The sequence below is a fragment of the Erithacus rubecula genome (assembly GCF_903797595.1).
Source record: "Erithacus rubecula genome assembly, chromosome: 16".
Lineage (NCBI taxonomy): Eukaryota > Metazoa > Chordata > Aves > Passeriformes > Muscicapidae > Erithacus > Erithacus rubecula.
Window position 1 is genome coordinate 5,299,187 of NC_136668.1, and position 14,652 is coordinate 5,313,838.

At 40.6% G+C, this 14,652-nt stretch overlaps 1 protein-coding gene across 4 annotated transcripts in view; it reads left to right on the top strand.

The window, feature by feature from the left end:
• The window catches only part of TENM2 (teneurin transmembrane protein 2), a gene marked incomplete at its 5' end in the record, with an annotated part of 475,212 nt that overhangs the window by 287,123 nt on the left and 173,437 nt on the right, over positions 1-14,652 (top strand). For all 4 annotated transcript variants that reach the window (XM_079319918.1, XM_079319917.1, XM_079319915.1 and 1 more), the window contains one exon: positions 11,729-11,963. In XM_079319918.1, coding sequence (XP_079176044.1) covers positions 11,729-11,963 — 235 coding nt within the window. The remainder of the gene's footprint in view (positions 1-11,728; positions 11,964-14,652) is intronic.

The following is a 14,652-nucleotide window of genomic DNA, read 5'->3' on the forward strand; positions in this document are numbered from 1 at the left end:
GTGTGGCTTGCACCAGCCAGAGTGTGGCTTGCTACCCAGAGGGCACCTCCTTGCTCTTCACATCAGCCTGTCTTTGTCACTTGCTCTTAAATTTGACTCTGAGGCTGCTTTAGCAGCAGGTTCCCTCTGTTCAGAGGGTATTTTGCTGCCAAAACAGAGTTTTAATGAGAAGACCAGCTGTTCTCCCTCAGGACCAAGCTTCCACTTGCTCCTTAGTTTGCTTCTTAATTGTCTTATCACTGATGAATAATTTAATAATTTTTCTACAGTATTTCATAAATTTAGAGTTTTGTGGAGTCTCAGTTAATAAAAACATAATGTACAGCAACAGAGACTTGGTTCTCTTCCCTTCCATTCGTAGCACAGCTTGTCATATTTCCCTGAGCAGTATCAAACAATATGCAGCTAAATTGAAATAGTGAAACCAGATCAAGATGCTTGTCAGCATCCTACACTAATGTGCAGTTTGGGTTCTATTCCAGACTACTTTGATGCAGAAATTCTGCATAGGTCAGTCTTCAAGCTTTAAGGATGACTGGCTTGCATGCCCTGTAGGAGGGTAGTTTTTGCTCTTGTATTTCTCTAAAAATATATTAATTGGGCATTAGCTTAAAAATCCAAACCACCCCAATGGGTGGGACTTGTGTTATTTATCATTGGAAAAATCTCTAATTGGCTGTGTGACATTGGTTTGGGGGTTTATGTTGTTGTTTAACAGCTGTAACAGGTCTGACAGACCAGTATTGCATTTCTGGGTCTTCATCCAGTGTAGAAGTTTCCTCATTTGTTTCTGCTTACTGACAGGTGTTATTGAAATAGTCTGCTTTTAAAAAACAAATCACCCAAACCAAACCTGTTTGAAACAATAGTTAAACATGGGACACTTTCTGTCAGCACCCACTGGAATTAATTTTCACATGTTTTAGTTTGTTGTGACTGGAGAAATGTGTCAGATATGGAAGAAGAAGACGTGGGTGAAACTGGTGGACCAGAGTTTGGTCACACAATTCCCTATGAGTTCTCTGCTCTCTGTTTTGTTTGTCACATGGAATTCAGATACTGTCCTTGCCTTATTGGACTTTATTTGTGAAGCACATGAAAGAACACACAGCAGAGATTCTGTAGAGAACACCAAGTGTCACCACTGTTGTTGCATCTGGTTGTTGGTATTGATCATTTCTGTGTACGTGACATTGACTGCAGTCACTTTGAGAGATAAAACCTCCACTGTCAACGTTGCCAAGAGTACATTATTTGGTTTAAGGTCCCTTTTTCTACCCTGATTAACTGTCCAGTTTAATGTCTCCTCTGCCTTCCCATGCTTGACAATATTTCTTTCAGATGCATTCATTTGAAATAAAATCTTTTCTATGTGGGCATCATATTCCTTTATGTATAAGAAAACCCTAATTTTTAAGAATTGTGTTAATAAATTATGCTTATTCCTGATCCAGATACCATGTACATGTGCCTACCTTCTGATAACCTTCTGAAAGTGCAGTCTGATTTTTTGTTATCAGAATAAATTCCCCCATTAGTGAAGTTGTCTGAGTTGATAAATGAGTGTGAATTAAAATCTTTCACACATAACCACACAAAAAAAAAAAAAATTACTAAAAATGAGTGGATATATATATATTTATTTTTTTAATTTGTAAGGCAACTGTTGCTGGTGTGGAGACTCACAGCTACAGATCTATTCCTGAATGTTCCTCTGACAATGTGGTTCATAGAAGGTCCATGAAGGAAAGTGTTGATGTACTAAATGTGGCATTAGGAAAGACTTAACACAGATTTTTCTTGCATATTAATTTAGAAATAGGAAGATTGTATGATGTCATTCTGTATCCTAGTTGTGATATCAAATTAGAATAATCTTACTGGATTTTTCAAATATAGAATTGCAATTCAATATCTGCTGTATTAGGAGCGTTAACAAGTTAATGTAAATGGGCTCATTCTTCTAGTGGGCTCATGAGAGGGGGAAACAGCAATGGGTCCTGAGACTGCTTCACACCAGTGGAGGGGGAGACTCTTGATCCAGGTGTATCAGACTGAATCTGATCCAAATTTACTCTTCCCAAGTATTACATGGTACAGACCAGGGTGTCAATGAGCCTCTACTCTCATCTGCTGATAATTCCTTACTGATTTGAATTTGACCCACAGATGTATCACATGATTGTCAAAAGCTTCATTTCTCTGTGGAAGAAGCTCTTGTAAGAGCTCTTAGGACACATTTATTTTGTGTATTTTTTCCTTCTCTTCTTCTGACTCTCTCCTTGCCCCACGTCTCAAAGTCTAATTATCTGACTGATTGCAGAATGCTCTTTTTCTCTCCTCTGCCATGACTTCACAAGCCAACTTCAGTGTCAAAACCTTTCCTTCCTTGGTAGGTTTGCTGAAATTCATCCATCCTATTATGGATTTGCCTTCCCTGAACCTTTTCTGTCCAAGGGATACCAGAAATCCACACTTAGGATAAAGCTGAAATTTCAGACACAGGTTCTGATTAGAAAAAGCTGCTTGCAATTTTTGCAGAGGTTTTACCCAAATTGCAGTCTTGGTATTTAACTACTCTCTAGTCTCCTCTACTTTCAGTTGGATAAAATATTGTGGTCATCCTCTTTTCCCAATTTTAAATTCTTCTGTAGTATTGCCACTGTCATGATTATCAATACAGCATGGCACTTGGGAGGTTTTTTGTTTTCACTTTCTCTTCACAGTGTTAAACACCACTTAGTTCTGTGGCAGCCTCAGACATTCTGAAGGAAGTATAATGCAATTATGATAGCTGGTTTTTATTCCTTAAGTAGGAAACAGAATCTGCTCCCTCCTTTCTCAATTAATACCATATTTCTGTGGCTTTTTACTTGAGTGGCTTTTACTTGGCATTGCTCAGAAAAATAAAAGCATGGCCTTGAGACAAAGCAGGGCTGTGAAGCTGGTGCTGTGTGAGTAGCTGGGGTGAGGCTGTGCTTTCAGGAATTCATTGCAGGTGATGGGTAGGGCTGTGCTGCTCCCTCTCCCCTTGACACTGGCAACAAGCAGCATTGCTGAAAGGCATTTCAGTTCCCTGCCTTCTGTTAGTTCTGGTAATGTGGGAACACTCCAGGGTTTGGTACCTGCCAGGATGATTACACAGCCTCTGCAGTGGGAATTCCAGTGCCTTCCCCATGCTGGCAAGGGAAGAGCAGGGCATATTTGGAGTGGCAGCCCAGAGCAGGGCTGCACTGTGGTGGTGCTGGGGGAGCTGGGCAGGCAACACAGCCCCAGGGGATGAGCAGTGATGGTGCTGCCTGTTTTGCTAATTGTAAGTGATTAGACAGGTGTATTTAATTTTAAAAATAAATGGAAATTAAAGAAACATAGCCTTGTTCTGAGAGTCTCTTCAAGCTCATGTAATACAGAATTGCATGGAGGTTTAATGTCTTGGTAAGGATTAAGTCTGTGCAAGATTTCAGAAGTGCTACTTAGAGAAGGCAACCTGATCTTTTCCACCTAGAAAAAGTTTTCAGTGGGCTGTTCCCTTTCTGCTGTGCTACAGTGTGAGTCTCTAGCCTGCAGGAGATTTTTCCATGGTGAATGCAGTAGCAGTGAAGTATTTGCTGCAGTGCTGCTGAGAGGATTGCTGGCCAGCACAAGCTCTGTGGGTGCCTCATCACGCTGCTGTTGCTCTCAGTTAATTTTCTGGTCTCCAAGCAGACTGGGAGCCAGCTGCAGGCAGGGCTGTTGGATGGAGCTGTTCTGAGGCAGCACTCCAGCATCTCCCAATCCATCACTGACCTTCCCCACGCTGGGCTGGGCTCCTGCCCTGCCCTGCCCTGAGCCCTGCATCCCTGGGAGTGCCTGAGAGCATCCCTGGGGCTGGGCTGGGCTCCTGCTCTGCCCTGCATCCCTGGGAGTGCCTGAGAGCATCCCTGGGGCTGGGCTGGGCTCCTGCTCTGCCCTGCATCCCTGGGAGTGCCTGAGAGCATCCCTGGGGCTGGGCTGGGCTCTGCCACACCCAGGGCCAGCCAGGGCTGAGGTTGGGGGAGTTGGGACCTGGGATCAGCCCCTGCAGAGACTCACATCATTGTACTTTGAGAAGCTCCCAGTGAGAGAGGCCCACCATTCTCACAGCTGAAATCATCTTGCATTCATTTTTCTGTTTTACCATGTGTGACTATGGGGTTGCAGTTGGTTTTCTGTTGCTTGTTTTCTTTCTTTTTTTTTCTTTTTTTTTTTTCCCTTTACACACAAAAAACTTTCTTTAAAGAATTGTTTAAGATTTGCTGGATTAATGTTGGCTCGTGTGCTGAGCGATAAACTGTCTGAGGGCTTTGATACAGCACTTTACAATAATCTGTATTTTATTCATTAATCCATGGTTTCACTGGAGTACCCTAAGAATCTTTTACTTGTGGTAGCTGAAGGTAACATCTCTGGTACCTTGAAAAGTCAGGAAACTTGAACAGGACTTCTTATCTGAATGGTTTGTGACTTTCCTTTTTTAGTCCAATAGCAACCAATAAAGAATTCAAATGAAATCTCACTGCCTGTGAAAGAAATGCCAGTCATGTAGTATTGCAGCTTGCAGTACCCTGGAGGCAGACAAATCCTTGTTTCTGTCTTGTACTTCCTTGTATTGTGCCTGCTTTTAAAAAGAGAAATAACCCATTGAAAAGCCTGATCCAGTGCAACATGTACATTGCATTATATTTGCTTTTCTTTACTCTAGAATTATACAACATTCTTCTTACTTTTTCCATATATTCCACACAAATTATTTTTACCTGTTGTACATGTTGGGAAACAGATGGTCCAGACAGTAAATGACTGGCTTCCCAGGAGCAATGAAATTGAATTCTCCCAGGTAGCTCCTCCAGGAAACTTGTATTTGCTGGTATATGTCAGTGAGCCTTCATGTTAATGATGCTTATATATCAGTGTTTATTTCCATCATTTGGTTCAGCCTAAAAGTAAAACTGTTTTTAATTACTATTTTCATGATTTTTGGGGCCAAAGGGGTTAGATTGTAAGTATTTTTGGAAAAAAAAAATGGTCAAACCCTGGAAACTCGTTCAAGAACATTGTAGTAAGATAGAATTTTTCTTCCTCTTAGACAAGAAAAATATTATATTTTTGTTGCTGCTGCTGTTGAACTGAAAAAAAAAAATCTAAATTGGTGTGCACTGTGTATTATGGTGAGTTGTCCTAAGGCAGTAGTATAAGATGGAATAAAAAAAATTCAGAAGTTGAAAAAAGTTAGTGCTGCTGGGAAGAGATGATAATACTGCCTCAGAAACAGAGAAATTGCGTGATGCTGAAAGCCTTGTTCAATATATTTAGTTTCATTTGTAGTTCAGCTGCCAAACTTCTCAGTGGTGCAACTTGACCTTACTGACTCTTCAAACAACAGAAAGATTCCACATCATTAGTCTACTGATGGACCATTCCTTCTCTTAAAGATCTGCAGCACCTGGAAGGCTGATTTATTAAAAAGCCCAGTTTCCTGTTAGATCTTCTTTCTGACATAATTACTTTGGAAATTTATTTTGAGAGGCTCTTTCTGGTATAATTTTTTTAGGAGGTTGAGTTTAACAAAAAAAAGAGTGTTTTGGACAACATGCAATATGTTCTGTGATGGTTCTGAAATAATCAAGGCAGTGCATTGCATTAAACCACCCATGGCTGGCATTTCTTTTGCCCCTTGGAAACCAAATGTGTTCCAGCTCACTGGGTGATGCAAGATCCTGAGAGCTGCTGTAACAGCTTCAGGGATGACTTTCTATTGCACCTGACTCCAGACAGTGGATTGGGAATTATGGCACAGTCATTTTTATGTCACCATGACAATGTTCAGACCAGCCAGAGAAGCAGCAGTTTTCAGGTCATAATCCTATCAGGAAAATGTCACCAGGTTCCACTGCTGGCCTAAATATTTATGTTTTGAAATTTCTGTCTGTTGTTCAGAAAAATCTTCATTTTCACTTTGGTGTGATTCCCAGTGCTTCAAATTGTGTGAGCTCAGGCAAGAATTTGTCTGAGTCTTTAGACAGGGTCCAGCTCATTCCCATTCTGCAGAGCCAAGTCTAGAGAATATTTACCTTTCTGCACTAAAATGTTCCATAGTAATGATGACAGTAATAATGAAATTCATTGCATAGAAATACAAATGCCTGCTTTTCTTTTTAGTTCTTCTTCCATCATTGCCTTCTTCAAACAATAGTGTGAATAGTGCTCATGTACCTGAGCTGAAGAAGATAAATACATCCTTAAACTCTCTGAAATACATTTTATATTTATATCAATATCGGGAAACTAAATTAACAGATAGGTTGAAAAATATGTGAGATGATTGTTTTTCAGTTAGAAAGAAGAAAACTCCAACTTCTCTGTGACTCATTTTTACAATAGGCAAAATTTGCAATAATGTGCCTACCTTTTCATAAATGTGTAATATGCACATATATTACATGTATAAAGTACCACAGGACACTGGGTCTGCATAAAGCATTATTATTGAAGGGATGTGATTTTCCACTGACCAGACATTATTTCATGCAGCCCGTGTACCTCATGCAGTGGGATAATGAATATTTAAGTGATGTATTTCAACAAATATAATCAGTACTGGTGTCTCAGATAATGCTGTTTTGTAGGGCAGTGAGTTTCAACCTTTTTGTGGGTCACCCTCGCTTGATAGAAGTGATTATATGTCTGTAATCCCTTAGACTTGACTCCTGGTGAAGGGTCTAGTTTTGTCTTTGCTTATATGACTGTGCACACTGGATATTGTGGACAAGCAATGGGGTATTTTTACTTTGGGTTGTGGTATTTTGATTTTTTTGTTTGTTTGTTTTGTTGTTGTTTTTGTTTGGTTTTTTGTCAGAGCAACATTTAATTTTCTACTGTAATATTGTGCTAGGGACATGGCTGCAATGCACTGGCAGACACTGATAAGTGACTTACTGTTTCATATCACATATTTACTGAATTTTCAGTTTGAAATGTACAATCTGGGATGACAGCCAGTCATTCAACCTATTCTTGCCTCAAAGAGTGTAAAAAACAGGCAGACAAAAGAAGGAGCACCTGGCAAATGTCTTGGTTTAGAACAGCAAGACAGAGAGGTAATGGAATCCATGGTTAGGAATGAGATAACTTTTTCCTTTACAGCACGTTGAAAACATTTTCACAACATTGAGATGCCATTTCACTACAGCCCTGCACAAAATAATGTAGAGAATAAAGAAACAAACAGAAGTGAAGCAGAGCCAGCAGAAAGCCCAGCCTGTGTTGCTGGGCGGGAGCCCTGGTCCCACCCTGCCAAGGCTGGGGCTGGGGACAGCAGTGGCTCTGTCACACTGCTGGCATCCCAGTGCTTTCTGCTCCCCCTGACTCAGAGTAATGTGAGCTGCCTTGGAAGATGAATTTAGCTTGGAAGGTGGCCCCGTGGTTCTGTGAAACACCCGTTACTCATTGTGATGGCAGATGATGTGGTTTCCTTGAGAAAACAGAGGAGTGCTGCACACGAGGTTTCTAATGCTGGCTGGCAAGGGTTGTCTGTGGGCTTTGTAATTATTTTTTCAATTCATCAGCTTTGGTTTTGGGGGGTTTTTTGTTCAGTATTTGCATTGTTTCAAGCATAAGGTAATAGTTGTGTCATTGTTCATTTCAGAAAAATAATACATGTTTGGGTTTTTTCTTTTAGTTCTCTAGTGAAAAGGAATGATGAGGAGGTGTAAATGTCTCTTTAGCATTTAATAATGCCAGGGAGGATAATTCAGCACAACTAAGATACAATCTCCATTCCTTTTTTGAGGTAGTGTTGACAAAGAGCTGGGATGCAGGGAAGCAATTGCTTTGCTCAGATTAGGGATGCTGCCTTTTCTGCTTCATATTTCATCTCTGCAGTGAGAGATCAACTTGTTCTCCTCAGATCATTGTGCTGCTTGGATTTAGAGCATGAGTTAAGTGAGTGCACCAAAGCCTGGGAAGAGCCACCAAAAACAATTTGACCATGTCAAAGCAGATGTGAATTTTCTCTTGTATTTTAGTCACCATTTGAATTGTAAAAAAGCTGGGCAGTGATGTTTGGAAGTGCTGGTGTACCTGCAGCCCTGTGAGCCCTGGGGCTGCCAGGCTGTGCCACAGCAGCACTGCTACTGAGGGATGTGCTCTGTTTAAATGCTTCATCAGATAAAAGAATGAACTGAGCAAAATATTTTTTTTCTTTTTTAGTATTTGGGTTCTGATTAAACCCAAATAAGTAAATTGGATAGTGTATGATTGCTTCAAAGCTACACAGATCAGACTTTGTATTCTCAGATTACTTAATTACAACACAATTTACCCTCACTCAGCTTCTAATTTGAAATGAGTGCTGCTGATATTCTTAACTATAGTAAGATCTCTTGAAGAATCACATGTTGATTATGTGGACACCAGGCTGTGATTTTTTGAAAATGCTCAGCACAATCAATGTGTACTAAAATTGATTGGAATTAGGTATGTTGTCTGTATGTGAATTTAAACGAGAAATTAAAAAATATTTAAAAGTATTTCAGATTTCCAGGTCTCCGATTTTCACTATGATTTTGAAAGACTTTCCTTAAATCCTAAATGTTTCAGCTTGTATAGTGTATCTTGATGAAATGACTAATTCAGCTAATAGATGAAAAAATGCATCATGTCCTCAGTATTCTCCCTCAGCCCAATGCTGGCTACTGCTGTATCAAAAATAAAATCTATTTCCTGATGTAAAAAGCTAGATGTACTCCATCAAGACTCTCATTGTGTTTAAGCTTCCAAATCAAAGACAATTTCCAGGGGGCCAGAGCATGTCGTGCCGTGGGATCCATCAGGTCAATCCCTTTGGATCCTTTATTTTGGGACAAGTGATTCATTCCTCTGAACTTCAGAGCTCAGCAGATTTGCAGGTACTGCTGGTGAAGTTTTAATTTAGGCAAAGATGCTCATAAAGAAGTGCTCAGATGTTCAGATGTGAATCCAATTTTATATCCCTGGCAAGTTCAACAGTGTTCAGCTCCTGCTTTTGATTCATTTGAACAGGTTTATGGAGAAGCAGCATATTAAGCTTTTATCTCTCATGTACATGAGTGTGTGCACGTTCCCTAGTTGGTACTTTCTACATATATAAGCTTTTATACATTTTAATAGAAGCTATATAATAGCTATAGGATGTTAATATCAGTATTTATTTTTCTATATGAAATGCCACATTTGTCCTGTGCCAGATTTCAGAGTTTTTGCAGCTGCAGTATGTGTTCAGTTACCTCTGCACAGCTCATTTTTTAAAGTATCTTACATTTACTGTGTGGGAACTGAATCTTGAGGCAGATTAAATAATTTGTGGTAATTTGATTTCAGCTCCTGCTTCCTTCATCTTACAGAAATGCTGTTCATTCTTATTGATGTTACTTGGCTCACTTTTAAGAACAGCCTCCATGATATTGTGGTAATAAGATTCAGAGTCTTTATTTGTGCTGCTGTGGCTCTCAGAGCAAAACTGTTTTGTTTATGTGGGTATGACTTTTTTGTACTTATCCTTGAGAAGGAAAAGCTGCATCTGAAGTAAGTTGAGAAAACATGAAGCACAGGAATCTTTTGAAGTAACTGTTAACACAAGGGCACATATTTGTATTTTATCACTCATAAATATTCACTTATTGAAATCCAAGTATGCTTTGTTTAAAGTCAGAACACAGACTAGGAGAGTAATTTCACTTAAGCTTCTGTGCATGTGGATATTGTCCAAACACATTTTCTTCCTGCTGTGTCTTGCTCTGCATGCTGTTGTGAAATGGCACAGGACCTAGTATAGATTAGAGATTTGATGTTCTTGGAGGTCCAAATGGGGGTTTTAAACATCAAACTTTATTGAATACACAGTCTCTTTTATGCTTAGATAAGACCTAGCCAGGGATAGTGAGGAGAGCTGCACATATGATGGCCTTAAAATGTGGGATGTGTTCCTGGAAGGTGACTGTATTTAGAGCAGATGACATTCCCATGGGGTGCATGTTCAAGCAACAGACATTCAAGAAAGATAAAGAAACTGCTCTGTGGTGTTAAGGCAACATGTGGAGGATGCAGAATTTATTTTCATTCATTTCTTAAAGTTTCTTTCAGAAGAGAAGTTGTACTCCCTTTGTGTAAGTCCCAGTGAACCTGGGTCTGTTCCTCCCCAGCCTGTGCTTCCCCAAACACTGAGAAACGCTGAAGAAAATCAACAGCCTCTCTCCAAAGGGGCTGCTCCCTCTCAGAGGCACTTTCACTGCTTCTCCCTGGGCAGGCAGTCTGCAGAGCAGTGCCAGGAGAGAGCTGCCCCTGGGGTGTTGTGTAGAACCCTGGAGTCAGGTTGGCAAAGATCCTCGAGTCTGAGCCTTAGCCCAGCCCTGGCAGCTCACCACTAACCCTGTCCCTGAGTGCTGCTGCAGCTCAGGGCTCTGTGCTGGTGAAATATCCTCCTGCTGCTCTGGGGTTTGGGTTTGGGCTCTTGTTTTGTGTCTTGATATTTTTTGCTTATTTTGTATTTTTTATAAATATTGGTCTTAATTAACTTACAGTAGTTACTCGGTTCAGCAGCTTTTCTCGACTTCTTTGTTTCGTATGACAAAGATCAGTCTTGCTGCAAATGATGTTTTGTGATGTTTTCTTTTTAATATTTGATTCATTAAGTATAGAATTTGCTTCAGTTTCTAAAAACAAACATGCATCATTAGAATTCTCATTTCTCTAGTATTACTGATTAATGTTCACTAGAAAGCAATTTGACACAATGTCTAAAGCATACAGTTCATAATAGTGTTTGTTTTGTTTATTCTCTTTTGCTGTTTTTATTAGACATAAATTATTGCAATGTGTGGAATTGCACATGAACTTATTTATCAGTCTGCATTTATGTTTAGAAAAGTGACAATGTTGGAATGACACCTGCTTATCAGATTTTCTTTTTATGTGCTATTATTTTAATCCATTTGCCTCAATGATTAGAAAAAATATTTTTCATTATCAATGCAATCATGTCAGTACTCAAAGAATGAGAAAAGTTTATATCCTTCTTTATCACTAAAAAATATCATCTGTCATCTTTTCAATGAAGGAGACTGAAAGAGTTGCATAATTTCCAGATCTTGTTGTGTGTTTGTGGCATTACTAAATAGAAAAATACAGGCAAAATCCTGATCACATGGAATAACATGAAAGATACCATCATTGCCTTGTTGCTCTCTTTTCATTTTTGGAGTTTAATCTTCTTGTGCTGGCACAAATCATGTTCATGTGAAGCTGATTGGTAAAATACAGTGAATGAAAGAAGATTTGATTTCTCTGATTATGTTTTATAGACTTTAAAGACTGTATTCTCAAAAGCTATTTTTAATCCATTAAGGTTCATCTGCTCAAAGTCCCTGATAGAAAAAGGAGGGGTAAATTTTCTCTTGCTAGATGTAGGAAATGGTCAAGCTAGGCTGCTGTCCTGGCTGCTCCACTGAGGAGAGTTTCTCTAGGGACAATCCATTGAGAAGTACTTTAAATTTAAATGTTGTCACCATGCCAGCTGTGCAGGCTGGAAGCACTTTGATCTCAAGCAATCACTGCTCTGATTTGCCCACAGGTCCAAGAGGCACAGTCTCTTTTTGCAGGCAGCAGCCCCTTGAAAGCGCCGAGGAGAGCAGTGTGACCACACACATTTGTGATTTGTCTTTCTTTTCTGTTCTAGGCCCTTCAAATCACCACAGCCAGTCGACGCTGAGGCCGCCTCTCCCTCCTCCTCACAACCATTCCCTGTCCCATCACCATTCCTCTGCCAACTCCCTCAACAGGAACTCTCTGACCAACCGGCGCAACCAGATCCACGCGCCCGCGCCGGCGCCCAACGACCTGGCCACCACCCCCGAGTCCGTGCAGCTGCAGGACAGCTGGGTGCTCAACAGCAACGTGCCCCTCGAGACCAGGTGGGTGCTGCCAAGGAGCTCCTCCAGAGGCCACAGAGAAACCCCCTGCTTGCTGGGAGATGGGCTTTGGTGCTCTTTGCTGTGCTGGGAGATGGGCTTTGGTGCTCTTTGTGTCACATGAACACTGCACGGGGATTGAGTGGCATTAGAGCATCCAGCAGCCCCAATCTGCTTTGCACTGGAAGGTACACAGTGAATAATGCTGCTCACATCCCATTTTAAAGCCTTTTATTCACTTGGACCTTCCTTGCATACACAACTCATGCGATTAGTACGGCATATTTATATCACAGGCTCAGGGACAACTTACTTAGAATTCATATTGACTGTGCTGCTGAAAAATTATACATTTTTGCCTTTCCTGAAGCAACAAACAGAGGCTCACTTGACATTATGCATTTTGGGAGACTTTGAGAAACAATCTGAGATTCATGACTGACAGTACTATAATTTTAATTTATACCTCATCCAGCATGCAAGTTCATTTTAATCTCTTCTGTACATGTTAACAGCTTGATGCCTGTGGGGCAAACAGCAGCATATAAATGAAAAGGTGCAGCACTTAGGCCTGACAGAGAAATAAATAAATAAATGCCTGATACACTGCTGGTCTAAATATTCTGGTTTGTTGTCATTTGGGGTATAGAATGTCAAACATATTTAACTTGCACTTTAAATAGCAGAGTTGGCAGAGCTGATCTCTCAGAATTTAAAATTAGCCATTGTGGTGCTGAATAAAGTGCTTGGAATAGCAGGGTGGTGTTGCTTGCCCAGAGAGTGATAAACACAGCGAGCAGGTGGAGGAGCTGGGCTGCTGGAGCCCTGCCTGCTGCCAGGGCTTCAGCTGCTTGGTTGCCACAGCTTCTGGGATGTTAGGTGTGGTTTGCAGCCTCCCAGGGCTCTAATCAGGCTCTGCTGGATTGCACCCCACATTTGGGGAGTCACACCCCCATGCAGCCTCAGCCCAGCCCCTCCAACATTTGATTAAACCCTGTTCTGGGAGGAGCTGCTGTGGCTGGGTTGGAGCTGACAGCACCAAGGCTGGTGTTACTCAGTGGTTGATGAGTGGTGGGTTACAGCTCCATGGGGAGCAAATGAGCCTGGGAAGGGCAGGGAGGCAGTGCCAGTCTGGGCTGGGCTGGGATGTGCACAGAGGGCTGTCCTTCCTTTGTCCTGCTCTGCTGAAATGGGAACATGGGTACCATGAAGAAGTAGAAAGCAAATTCAGATTATCCAAAGCCCAGATGGCCAAAAAAGGAAAGGAAAGGGATTCTTGCTTATTGAAGGTTTGGAGCTAACTTTGGAAAAAAACCCAAAAAAACCAAAAAAACCAAAAAAACAGGAATAGTACCTACTTTTAGTTCTGGTGTAGAGTGGCCACCTGCTGTGCTTGGTCTGCCTCTGGAATTGTTGTTGGGTACAATACAAACAAAAATATGTCATTTCTGAAGGCTCAAGATTGTCCCACTTTACCAATCACTTTACCTAGAGGGAATTCCTTGGGATATTCACAAAAGGATTCTCTGCCAAAATACTGGCATCCCTGAGCCACAGCAGTGGTCATTTGCCTGGCTGAGTTTTTTACTGTGTTTTTGTACCTGTTCCCAGTCAGAGGTGACTGTGAATGCCACTACTGACTTTGTTTCTCCTCTTTTTTCTTATCCTGCAACCTCTGGGAGTGTGCATGGACACGTTGGTGACAAAAGGTTACTTTGTGAACACTGTTATTTTTGGAGGTTGCAGGATGCCTGGCAGTTAATTGGAGCTTTTTGGAAGACAGGTTTATCACAGGCAACCATTAAGCTATTAGAAAATGTCCTGGCAGAATCACTGTGTTCCAAGACTATTCCAGAGCTGCTTCAGGATCGATTTTAGTTCTTTTCTGAAATTACACACCTGACAGAGCTTGATGACAAGTTTCATCACAAGAATATTAACTCAGAAGATGTCTGCAATTGATGCTCGTGAAATCACTGAGACTTTCAGAATTAACCTGTAACTCTTTCACTTTAAAACTGGTGTTTCATCTACATTCATACAATAGCCACAAAAAAAGAAGACATCATTTTGATAACTTTTTACTTCAGCCTTTACTTTAAAGCTGTAGCTTGTTGCAAAGCGTTGACCCCCCTCATGCTTCCTCTTCACAGTGCACTATTCTAATTTTTTATCTTGTTGTCTGTTTATTCATCTCAGTAGAGGAGCGCTCAGGAGGCAAAGCCAGCACTGACAGCACCTGCCTTATCAAGAGAAGGTTTCATAACTCTTGGTTTTCATCTTTCATTTACCTTCAGTAGATTCTGCTCTCAACTGAAAATGATGTGCAAGTGGTCACGTTACTGATTATGAAACAAAAAGTGGCACCTGAGCTGTCTGAAGGGAATGCTTTGTGTCAGCACTACAAAACTCAGATCACGATTTACATTCCAGATGTCTCTTTATCTAACAGTACCAAGTGCTGAAATCATTGAATAATACAACACGCGTCTGCATGTTGCTGCTCTTTTTTTTTTTTTTTTTTTTTTTTTTTTTTTTTTTTTTTTTTTTTTTTTTTTTTAATCTGGTAAGAATATTTTAACCTTCCCTTTGTTCCTTTACTGTCTTAGGCAGTTTGGGCTAAATTCAGACTGTTTGGAGATATCATATTTTCCAAATACATCTTTTCTCTGTCTCGTTTCAGTATTGATTG